This window comes from Capra hircus, chromosome 8 (assembly GCF_001704415.2).
Source record: "Capra hircus breed San Clemente chromosome 8, ASM170441v1, whole genome shotgun sequence".
NCBI lineage: Eukaryota > Metazoa > Chordata > Mammalia > Artiodactyla > Bovidae > Capra > Capra hircus.
In genome coordinates, this window is record NC_030815.1 from 99,465,504 (window position 1) to 99,478,133 (window position 12,630).

General features: G+C 43.4%; 1 protein-coding gene across 6 annotated transcripts in view; it reads left to right on the forward strand.

Moving 5' to 3' along the window:
* The window catches only part of AKAP2 (A-kinase anchoring protein 2), a 370,807-nt gene extending 358,413 nt beyond the window's left edge, over nt 1-12,394 (forward strand). For 4 of the 6 annotated variants that reach the window (XM_018052579.1, XM_018052577.1, XM_018052580.1 and 1 more), the window contains one exon: nt 8,396-12,227. In XM_018052579.1, coding sequence (XP_017908068.1) covers nt 8,396-8,494 — 99 coding nt within the window. In that variant the 3' untranslated portion in view covers nt 8,495-12,227. Of the gene's footprint in view, nt 1-8,395 lie in introns of all 6 variants that reach the window. The other 2 variants (XM_018052575.1, XM_018052578.1) reach the window with 2 other exon arrangements.

The window sequence follows — 12,630 nt, forward strand, 5'->3', positions numbered from 1 at the left end:
TTAACCTGTCTTCGTCCTTTTGATTCAGGGAATCTTTCTATTGTGTTACCATCAGTCACTGCAGAATATGTTGAAGTTTGCCTGTAGGAATGAACAAGCCTTCATCTCTTTTCCTAGCTGATCTGTGGCCCTTCTTTAATTGTCTCTCATACCAAAATACTAACCATAGGGAGCAGATGGATGGCTTGAAGCCCGAATTTTGTCACTGGCTTCCCTGCCCCAGAAGCTGGTAATTCTTTTCTCCTTGCTCCATCCACATACATGATCCTTGGGGTAAGATGTGGCTTCTTAGCTCCTCCAGCTTCTATCATCCTAGCTCATCTGGGGCCATTGTGACTCAGCACTTGGGCCTGCCACCATTTCTTCCCCAAAGCCACTCGGCAGCTATGAGTCGCTCACGTGTGATCAGGACCCAACCACGTGTTCACCCTTAGGAAGCAGCAAGCTCTTTCTGAATTGAATGAAGAGAATTCTTAGATACTGTACTTCCCAAGGAGAAGGCAGGCTTAAAAGCAAAACTGGAATGTGTGCGTGGTGATGCGCTAGGTACAATGATGTTAATGAGGGTGGGAGGAGAGAAGAAAGAGAAGACAAGTGTAGCTGTCCCTGGAGTTTGCATGAGTAGTTTCTGCCAACCTATCTGGGGAAAAAAAAACTGATCCTTACCATCAAAACAGGTATAGCAACCCTCCACCCCAGAGTAGCGCTGGCATCTGGAGACCTGTCCCTAGTTCAGGACCTTCCATTTCCCCACTTGATAAGATATCATATGTGGGATAGGAGGGAAGCCTCTGGCTCAAGGAGTCCCTGGCAGGCAGTGGCACTGAGGCAGCTGCGCAGTACATAGTGCTCTTTTTCATACTCTTCAGCTAGCCTCCCTCCTGCTCGAACCAAAGTGAGGGCTCAGAGAATGACAGAAGGTGAAATATGAGATCACGAAATCTCTCTCTGGGCACATCTGCCCAGGAGTCACTGTTTTGGTGATGTGAAAGTCATCTGTGGATGTTTTGCTTCATTTTGCAGTTGGGGATGAAATCAGTGACAAGGAACCAGCACAACCCTTTTCTGAAAAAATGACTCCCAAATGGCCATCCTTGTTCCCCAGCTCAAACCTGGGGCACATTAACGCTTCAGTCGCAACGGTCTTCATCCGCCTGGGCTGGGGCCTTCTGCTTGGTGTGGTCACTGATGAGTGTCACCATGCTTCAGGTTCAGCCAGGCTGTACCTCTTAGTGGCCCCCTTGGCTAATTTAGGGGTAGGAGGATTGCTAACCCCAACCCTACCCACTTACCTTGGGCTGTTTACCAGCCTGTAAGGACTCTTGTGAGAATTAGGAAAAGGCACGCTTTTCCGAAACTCTGTGAGGAGGCAGTCCTAGTCGGCTGCGCAGCCGGGGAGGAGACCAGGGCACTGAGCTCAGCCTCATCCATCCCCCACCTGGTATTTCTGTGCAGAACAGCCGTCCTGCTCGCAGGATAGGTTTCTCTTACCTGGAAATGTCATCTTACATGGAGATGTCCCCTTATCTGGGCCTGATGCTGTGTCTGGTCAGTCATGCAACTCATAAGGTCCTAATGAATCATCATTTCCCGTAGGGTTTCTTGGTACCTTGCAAAGGAAGGATATTGAGGCAACACTTTGTTTCTGGCCAGTTTTTCCTCCAGCCTGACCTGAGTCTTGGAAGGCTATGAGTTCTTGAGTCAGGAGTGCTCTTGAACTTGTTTGGTAGACTTGCTTTCCCTTTCTCAGTGAAAGGGATGCTATGCTGAGTCCAAAGTACAGCCTCCTGGGCTTTTAGCCCCATCCTCAGGCCTCGCACAGAATCTACCCTTGGTGGGTTTTCCTATGTTCTCTTTCTTTCTCCTTTGCCCCCAAGGTAGTTACTGAGAGGGCTTTCAGCCTTTCCTGCCTGTCTTGGAATAAGAGAAGGTCTCTTTGATTCCTGGGTTAATTCCTGGGCTAGAAGTCACTACTTTTCCAAGAATTCCTGACACCCACTTCCTTCCAGACCAAGACATCTTTGGCGAATTCTAGCTGAACTCTCACTGGGTGGGCGGAGGAAGCTTGTCTGCCTCCAGTGCCCCTACACCACAGGCTGAAAGCTCCGTCACCTTCAGTGATGCTTCAGGCCCCCAGCTTGCTCAGGTTCTCACACACACCCTGGGAACGTGCAGAGGAGGGGAACACTCCCCATTCATCAGCTCCTGGTCATCAGTCTGATCGTGATGCAACATGGTTTTCCAAATGCAACACCTAAGAAGCAGTCGGTGATCACAGTCATATGATCTTCCATCCAGCCTGTGGTCACCCTGCCAGAAACCAGTCAATGCCTTCAGGGTCCTGTGCGGTGTAAATGCAAGGTCAGGACCACAAGTCTGGAAGGAGCTGTCAGAAGTCGGTCCTTTTAACTCATCACCCACAGCCAGGACCTTTTTTAGCTGAGCTTTCTTTACAGTGACTTTTAGTTTCCTAGAGGAACTAAAGGATTATTCTAGTTCCGACATGATCACCCCATTCTCAGGAACCTATCTAGGCCTCCCAGGGTAGAGATGAAGCAGGCTGCTTGCCTGCATGCCATCCATAGATTAGGTTCAGAGAATCTGCCTCCACAAACCTGCATTCAAACCATTCTTTGTCTGTGATTAGGGTCTTCTTTTCATGGGACAACAGATGGCAAGACTACTTTGGGCTCAGAGAGGCCTACAGGAAGAGGAAAGGGCCGTTTGTCTACAGATGACTACAGATTCTAACAAGTCCAACATGACCCTTAAAGATCTTGCTGGGGGGCAGCTGGTTGCATCAACAACAGGGGAAAGAATCTTGTTAATTCAGATCATAGCAAATGGAAATGACAAATCTTGAATTAACAAAGTCTGGCTTATCTGATATTTTATGAAGGAATAATAGGGTATCTGCTTGCTACAAAAGATACACTTTTAAATAAACTGATATCAGATGAAGCAAGCCTTGGTGTGGGTGTGTCCTGGTCTCCTGATGTCACTTCCCCTCCTGCCCCTCCCCAAACCCCGCCCCCGCCCTCCCACGTGGTCCCCAGCTTAGGGGTGTTCCCTGTGTCTCTGCCATTTACTAACCCTGGTTTTTCCCTCTCTGCCAGTACACCTCTAAGTTACTGTCTTGCAAGGTGACTTCCGAGGTACTTTTCCACTTGTTTGTCTTGGTCTTCCTGCATGCCTGACCCAAGTGCATGCTGTCGTGGTTTGCCATTTCCTGATGGTTGTTTTTCCCTCCCTTCCTTTTCTGAATGGGATGATTGCCTTGAAATGTTGGCATCTATGCAACAGTGGTATACGAGACTGTGCTTTGCTGGGCTGTGTGCTGGGCTGGACAAGACCTCGCCATGCTCGTGGATCTGGAAGATGTTTGGACTAGAGGGCACAACCAATGGGCTATTTGGATTTTTGTTTGTTTGTTTTTTTAGAAGCTGATAACAAATCTGCTCTGGTCTGGTTAGAAAATCATGTAGCTCAAGAGGACAGGGGCTGTTGGGTTGGATCAGTCCTTGGTTTGGCTTAACACAAACCCAGAGAGCGCCACGCCATCACTTTAGGATAACTTATTCCAACTGTGAACCAATCCAGTTCCCCCTCCCTGCCATCTTTAAACCTGTGTTTTTGTTTTGGACTCTCCTGCAAGCATTACATTTCCCCCAAAGCCGCCTCCTTGTCCCTACGACTTCCTTCTACACAAATTTCTCAAACCTGTACTATGAAAAAGCACATTTTAAAATGTTTTCCATTTTTGGAAATATATATTGACTTATTTATGTGCTATGAGAAAGCATATTGGTTTTTATATTTTTTATTCCTGTAGCATTATTTTTATTTTAAAAGCATTATTGCAGATGTACAGAATTGTAGAGAATCATTTATTCGTTCACCTGATGAACAGTTTATCCAGGACCTATATTACACATCAGGCACTTTCTAGGTTCTGAGAAGATAGTAGTCACCTGAACAATGTCCGTGATCCCATGGAGCAAGAAGGTGCCAGTGTGCCAAGTATATAACCGAGTGAAATAATGAAGCCAGCTTTGTCCATTCTTGTCATTTTGTAATATTTGCTTAATATTTTATAAAGAAATTAATGTTACCAATACCATGCAAGCCCTCTTGCTACTTCTCCCAGCTCTCATTTCTTTCTCTCTGGAGAGAGAACTTTTCTGGAGTTTGGCATTGATTGTTCCCATGCATGTTTTTATCCTTATACTATGTGCTATATATGTCTGTATACATAAATTATATCTAATGGTTTTGCATGTTTTAGAACTTTACGTAAATATGTCTTATTTTAGCATCCAGTAATCTTTATTCTGTCTGCATTATTTTTTAATGTGTCCATGTTGATACTTACAGCTCTGTTTTACGCAGCATAGCTGCCATCTATAGTGTTCCATTGAATGAGTACATATGTATTGACTCATCCTTCTAGTGATGGGAATGTAGGTTGTATCTTTTCTTTGCCATTACAAACAATGAATCAGTGAATGTCACTGTACATAGCTCTTTGTGTGACCCATGGAAGAAGGTCTACAAATATATCTAGAAGTAAAAGTACTTGTTCCGGGGCTTATGCAGACTCACATTCACTACCTATAGCAAATTGTTCTTCAAATTGGCTGTGCTAGCCTATAGCACCATATATTGGGTTGACCCAAAATGTTTGTTTGGGTTTTCTATACCATCTTACAGAAAACCTGAATAATCTTTCTGGCCAACACAATATATTTTATATCTCCATGTTTAGCAAAATAAATGTAGTTAACTATAGATATGAATTGATGATTATCAGTGGTTTTTTTTTTTTTTTTTTTTTCAGAAAGTATAAAAAGAATACTGCAGATACCTTTTTCAGTGTCTAACTGTGGTTCTCAGTGAGGGGAAGGTAGTTTAAGAATTAGACCCTAAGCCCACATTCCCTTGGAGTCAACATAAGATTGATGCAAATCTGGTCTCATCCATCCAAGGAAGATAAAACTGGGCCCTATCTACCTTCTGTGGAAGAGATGGGGGATAAAATATTAATATAAACATTACCTAACACATCTGTCTTTTGTTTCACATCCCCAAAATAAAATTGTCTAGGCTGATTGCTACTCAAAGTGAAGTGATTCACTTGAATTCCCTAAGCATTGGAGAGAAAAATTAATATTAGAGGATTGTTCAGAGAGAATTGATTTTTTTCTTTCTCCCACCAGACCTAAATCTGAATTAATTTGTGGAAGATAAAACCTTAAATCAGGTCTTTCTATGTTTTTTTTCTCTCTATTTCTATGGAGAATGTATATTGTCCTTTCTGATTCTTCCTCCTTCAGACTCCTCCCAGCCACTGAGCAGCAGTGGAACATGGTATTCCAGACCGCTGACTCCATACCCAGAGTTCTGGGGTCAAATGTTAACTTTTCCTTCTACTGGTCTGATTATTTAAACCTCCTTTTGGTTCAGTTTTTTCATATATGAAATGCAAGTAGTAATAGTATGAGTCCCATAGAACAGTAGCAAGGATTAAAACCCCACCTGGTTCATGGTACCTGTGATGTATGTGTTAATTATTATCAGAGCCCTGGAGGCAAGTGCTTTTCTTAAACCAGAAAGGAAAGGAACACATTTTAGGAAACAAAGTTAACATGCAGAAATCTAGAACAAGAGTTCTAGATTTGCTAGAGCTTTATTCACACACACACAGTACTCTGTATTAATTGTGCAGCAGAGACTCATCTACATACCTTCCCCAAGGGCTCGGCCTTTGAATCTTCAAAAGGCCAGCTGTAGGATGGCTTCACTCCTGAGCCAGCCCTAGATCATCAGCCTTGTGGGCCTGAAGACAATTTTATAGCAAGGTCACTGGCTCTTTTATTTTGCTCTGCTGTTTATCTGATCTGTGCCTTTACTGACGACTATAGATTTCCTCAGAAATCCAGGCTCATGATAAGTAGCATATACATTGGGGGAATGAAAGAAGAAAAGAGGGCTCATTATTGGTACAGATGGATTGTTTGGGTTGCTACAAGTAGATGTTCAAACCCAAGCTGTGCTGAATGTTTCCATAATTATAAATATCATTTCTCTGCCCATTGCACTTTTTGGTGACTAAGCTTCAGAAGGGAAGAGACTCTTCTGTCCTAAACTTGAAGTACTATGCCCAACACTTGGTAGAAACCCAAGAAATATCTATAAGATGGTTGGGTAGTTGGATTGATATGGGTTCCCAAAGAATAGAGTAAAGTAAATTTATTCAACATGACTGAGAATTAAAACTGGGCCTAAGTCCGTCTGAAATGGATGGGGACACTTTTTTTCAGAACCTTAGACTGATTTTTAGCTCTTATGTAAACCATTTGGTTTGTATATGCAGTCTGCAAGGCAAACATATGACTGTTTTACACAACGAGAGCTCCTTGTCAAAATGCCTTATGTCAGAATACCATTTGATTGCTTATAAAGCCCTTTCACATGACGCGAGAAATGCATAACTACTGTTTGAGAACTTACTCTGCCCTGGAAACTGTGCTAAATGCATTGCCTCCTTTATTCCTCAGACCAACTTGGTACTATAGTTTTTATTATACCCATTTTACATATAAGGAAACTGAGGCACAGAAATAATAAACTTTCCCAAGGTCATGTAGTTACTAGGATTTAACCTTAGACCTGCCTGGACTTCACCCCTCTTCCTGAAAGAGCCTGTGAAATAGGGCAGGTGTTGTGTTTATAGATAAACTTTCTTTATACATAAAGTTTCAGAGACACAAGATGCCATGAACAGCAGCACCACGTTCCAGGTAGAGAGCTAGAAGTGAAGCTCAGCACTTGCCATTCCAGTCCCACACTGCCTCCCGGTACCATGTTACCATGCATGGACCTGAAGCCTGCTATTTAACTCCACCAGACTTGGAAGCATCCTTCTACTGATGTCTTCTTCTTAGATATTGACTAAGTGACTATGATATGCTGATACACCAACACTTCAGGACATGGCTTCTGTTCTTCGTGATGAACATCCCTTCAGGAGACCTGACCGAGTTGTGTCCCATCGTCCCTGCTAGGAGGACTAGAGAAGCCTTCCCGGAGAAAAGTGCTCTGCAGCTCTGAGAAGTCCATTAATCTGTCAGAGGTGCAGAGAAGCAAACTGAGATCCCCACCCTCCCTTGCTCCCCTTGCCCCTCCCAGACCTTTATCTATCCAGAATCTGCTTATGTCTGGGCTCCCACCACTGCTTGTAAACCTTTATCTCCTTGCTTGTCTGAAGTTGCCAGCATCTCTGTCACTTGCCAGAATGATTGTTCTTCACATAAACAAAAGCTTAATTCCATATTGGTTGGATAACCAACCAGCGTTGGCCCTACTGAACTTTTCTTTAAATTCAGAAACTGCGCATCCTAAGCCAGCGCACAGTAGTTGAATTGACTGGTGTGCATGGGCTTGCTTTTGGCGTAGAATTGTGAAATTGAACCGTTTCTCCTGCGTTGGCAACCTAAATGTCCTTCACGCAGATGTCATCTGGATCAAACTCGAGCAGGAGCAGACTGGCCAAAGGTTTCCCCCGGAGTCCACTGGCTCTTCTAGGGAACCAGAGGGAGGGTGGCCTCACCCCGATGGTGGTGAGCCAATTTGTTCTCAGTGTTGTCACCTTCCACTTCCTTGATGAGTATGTACGGCCTTGATGCCACGTCAGTATGCTCAGATTCCTTTATTATTGGCCCCAGAAGCTCTTTTTTTTCCACTTAATTCCTCTTGCAAGCTGAATTATACCAAAGTAGATTTTTGTGATATAAATAAGATCACAGCTTGCATAGGTCCATAAAGTTTGATGGAATGATTCCACACTGGTTCAGTTGTTTGGAATTCTCTTTTGGAGACTAAGACCAGGCATAGCTGTGCTAATGTGGTAGTCACTAGATCCAAGAGGCTCCTGAAATTGTATTTAGCTTCTCAGCCACACAAGCCATGTTCTAAGCACTCAGGAGCTGCATGTGGCTAGTAGCTGCCATACTGGCTAGTTCAAATGCAGACATTGCCAACAGACTGCGCTCATCTGTGTAGCGATCGCTTTGTTATCAAAAAGCTCGATGCAGGGTCAAGTCTAGTTCAATGAAACTTGCAGAACATTTCAGGGAAATTAAATCTCTCTATATTGAGAATGATGGGTCAGATGGCAAGTGAACTTTGGCTGTGAGATGAAGGCACCCCCAGGACCTCCCACCACCCACCTTTGCTTTCATTCTCTCCAGTCTCCCAGCTGGTTCAGACACTTTCCCACTTTCCTCATTCATTAGATACTGTTGAGGGAGGGAAAGGAGTAAAGAAACAGAGAAGTCAGTTTGTGTACATGATTGATATCCATGAACTCTGTGTAATTTTTTTCCTTCTCTCTTAGGTCCTTGAGGCCACACGGGTTAATCGAAGAAAGAGCGCATTGGCTTTGCGCTGGGAGGCGGGGATCTATGCCAACCAAGAGGAAGAAGACAATGAATAATCAATTTCCTTCCACCCAGGAAGCTTCTTTGGTGCTTGGGCTCCCAAGAAACCAAGAAATCAACACGTCAAAGCATTTTAATAGAATATTTATTAAAGTGCAAACAAACTCAGCAATCCTTATGCAGGCCAGAAGTTATAATTTACAGTGATGAAAAAATAAAGTGAAAAAGCAGTCCACCCATCAAACTCTTAACTCCTGGGAGTCAAAAGAAAAAGGATTTTGTGTGTGTGTGTGACTCAAAGGATCGCCTGGGTTTGGACCACAGTTGATCCAAAAGGACAAAGAAATTATGAGCAAACCAACATGGTTGCTCCAGGCAGAAGAGACCAGGCTGCCTGGGTGATGAGGAAAACAACGGAGATGTGGCCATTTGGAGAATCTGAGAAGCTGGTGCCGTCCACCTGGCAAGAGGGTATTTCCCTGCGCCTGCACTGGTTTCCCACCCATGACCGCATCACAGGTGTCGGACCAACTCCATTTACTCCAGCAGCCATGAAATAAGGTTTCTCTCCATTTGCCCAGAAGAGGCAACTATCGTCCCATATCTCTTTCATTTAATTGTTTTTAATTAGGAGCCATGAATGATCACAATCCGTATTTTGAAGACAAGATTTCTTCCTGTTGCAAACACAATCTGTTCTACATTAGGGGGTTGAGAAAGTGGGGGCAGAAAGCCAAACCAAATAGGTTATTTTAGCTTTAGGATCTTGTCTGCTTATGATACTGACTGAGCTACAGTGTTTATGAGAACACATTTTCACAATTCTGTTTCTTTATATGAAGACTATATTTAGGGGGCAACAACTATTTTTATGATGGGGTGGGGGAATCCATGTATAAAACCTGTACACGTTGAACATCATGGTTCGAGAGGGGAGGGGTATTTTTAGAATGGCAATAATTGAAAAAAAGGGCGAACTCTGCCTTGGAGAGGTAGATCAGAAATAAAGAGGTGTTTATAACTATATTTTATATATAAAGTGAACCTTCAAGGGAGTAGGAAGATGATAGATTATTTTGGATCAGTCAGGAAGGAAAGGAAACAAAGCTCATGAAAGGTAGAGAATAAGGGAGAAAGAGTGGGAAAATGAGGAAGTAAGAGAGATTATTTTTGCTGAGCAACCAGTATTTTCAGGATGATACAGAGAAAAATATAGAATAGAACTCTAAGTGCAGGCTTAGGATCAGCTACAATCCTAAAGATGGGTGTGTGTGTGCGTGTGCACGCACGCGCGTGCCTGTGTGTCCACACATGCGTTTGTGTATTTTTGCAAAGCGCATGAGTGCTCACGAGTAAGGGTGTACGTGTGTGTGCGTGTGTGAGGATTAAAATTCCAGAATGGTCATGGGACAGAGGTGTTCACTTACTTCCTCCAAAGCTGTTTGCCAGCATCAGGAGTGAGCGAGAATTTCTTTTTTATGAAAAGGATATAGAGGCTCCGAGCTGATACAGTATTTGTAATATTAAGTTGACCTAACGTGGTATTTGCATGAGTCACGATGGCAAAGTTTTGAGCAGTTTTGTAATCTGACATTTAGGAAAGTTTCATATTTATTCTCATGCTTTGTATTCATGCTTAGTATAGGCTAAAGGATGCCAGCTTTACTCTTTCTGTCTTTTAAAGCAATATGATAAGGGTATTCAATCATGGAATGCCCTCAATTTCTGGATGAGAAATTTTTTAACTCTGGCCATGAGAAAAATACTGACCAGCATTCTTTTTTTTGGTTTTTTTTGGTCCCTTTTGTGTTTTATTTTAAATTAGAGGATAATCACTTTACAATATTGTACCCTTTGTTTTAAAACTGTGGTTTTTTTTTAAAAAAAAGCAATAAGTAAGTTAGACCTCACTAAAATTCCTTTTTGTTTTATATTGCTCTGTCATAAGCGCTAATAGGTTATTCTGACAAGTAGCAGTTCCACAAAATTTGTATGTAGATGTGATGCACACTATCTTTGCTTCTTTATTAGACTAATGTCGACTTTAGGGGAAAGTTTATTCATAAACAAGTCGTGGACACAAAGTAGAAATGGAACTGTCGGATAACTTACAACTTTGAAACTGCCAAGGGAACCTGCAATTTGAAGCCAAATTCTACAGATGGGTAATTAGCGCCATCTTCAAATGGTTCATGCCCCTGAGCATTCCGAATGAAGAGTCAGCAAAATGTGCTAGCCACTGGAGATACGTGACAAATAAGATGCCTGCTGTTAGGAATTCTTTTATCAAGTGGGAGAGGCTGGCGCAGAGACAGACGTTCCCAGGAAAATGAGATGAGGAGTCCTGACCGGTGACACGAGAGTCCCCTGAGGATTTCCAGCATTGTTCCCAAGACAGGCACGGGGATGACCGCTGATGCAACAGTAGCATCGTGTGGCCCAGGGACACGGGCTGCTCGGATGCCTGGAGAGCAGTGTTCTATGCTTCACGATTTCTGGGCTAACTCTGGATCTGGTCATGGCCGTAGACTAGATACAGATGGTCTCCCCATCTTTCGAAAGAGGAAACAATCCTCAGGACTTGCCTGAAGTGTTTGGTTCTGTTTTGAAGGAAGCTGTGTACCCACCTTAAACCTCCATTTGAGAAGAGAACGGGCAGGTGAGAAGAAAGTTTAGAAGGCCACGCAATTCCTGCAGTTGCTGTGGAGGCAGATGAATTGGTCTTTGACTACAGTTGATTGAACCAGACACACTTACTGTGTAGAGGTACAGAGTTGGGATCCTTTGGTCCATGCTTTGAGTAGGTAACAAATGCAGCGTTTCCGAGACCCCCTCACAGTCACAAAGCCGTTTAACTGTGGCCCCCACATCTCCAGCCTTTGCTTGTTCCCTTCTGCTGCTTTCTGATGACTGCTGTTCCACTCAGTTACAACCCTGTTAAAATGTCCATTACAGTTCCCTTGGAAGAGCCAGGTTTTCTCTGCGCTCTGGAGTTTTTTTACTCATGTAAGAAACACTGGGCCATGGCTTTGTACATACCACTATGCTAGGCTCTGGGATCCCAAATGAACCCCTTAAACTGTGTGAAGAAGCAGCAGATCTGGAGGAAAATCACTCCTGCCTCAGCCATTGAGAGGAAGAGGCTTGTCCACACATTGGCCTCTGATGCTCATCCCTGCCCCCAAATAGCACGCAAGCTTGTTAATCTCAGCTAGAACAAATGTTTAGATTCCGTAGATGTTAAAAGCTTTCCTGAAAGTATTCCATTCCACAGTGTTTATAGATGTCCACTTTCCTCCGGAACTGATTACCTACTGACATTCCTTGGCTTTCTCATCCAGAAATTATGGAAACAGGGTCTGTCAGTGGCAGGAGGCTGGGCTGTGTCCAACGTGAAGGACACATGCAGCTTCCTTGCCTTTTTACACCTGTGCATGCTGCCCACTGTAGACAGTGATGTATAAACCATATATAGCTCAGTGTCCACATATATACACAACACACACACAGCATAACTAGGAGCACTGAAACAGTGTTGACTCTTGTTTCTGAAGACAATTTAACATATTTTCCAACTAAAGAATGGATGTCATTAAACTATGTATTGAAAAAAAAAATAATAACCTACGTGTTTAGAGATGGTGACTATATCCAGTTTTAGTGACAGAACCAATTTCCTGAATTTTAAGCATTCAGTGAGTGAGCTGCCAATTTTGATTTTGTGTTGCTCTTTACCCAAATGATGTTTGTTTTTTCTTTTTTTTTTTTCCCCATTTTTGGAGGAGGGGGCAAAAAGCAGCAATACTGTGTTTGAAAATGATACTCTGGCTCTCCTGTGTATGTTACCCACTTCAATGTTATTATCCTGCTTTGGTTTTATAGTGATTGTGAGGCATTCAATGCAAGTATACAGTTATTTTCTCATTAAAACCCTGTGTCTGTCGTGTTTTTATAAATGATGGCCACTTGTTTGACCGGGGTGGGGAGTCGGAGGACCGCACTGCCCGGGGGTGGCTTGCCAGTGCTCTCACTTCTAATTCCACGGGGGCACATCTGCTTCTTGCGTATCTGGAACCAAGAAAGCAGCACGCGCTGGTGGGGCAGACCTTTGACAGGCTGTTGGCAGTGCCCCTTTTGCCATGTTGGGTCCAGCTGCCCTGGCTAGACTGGAAACTGATGGGACCGACAAGTG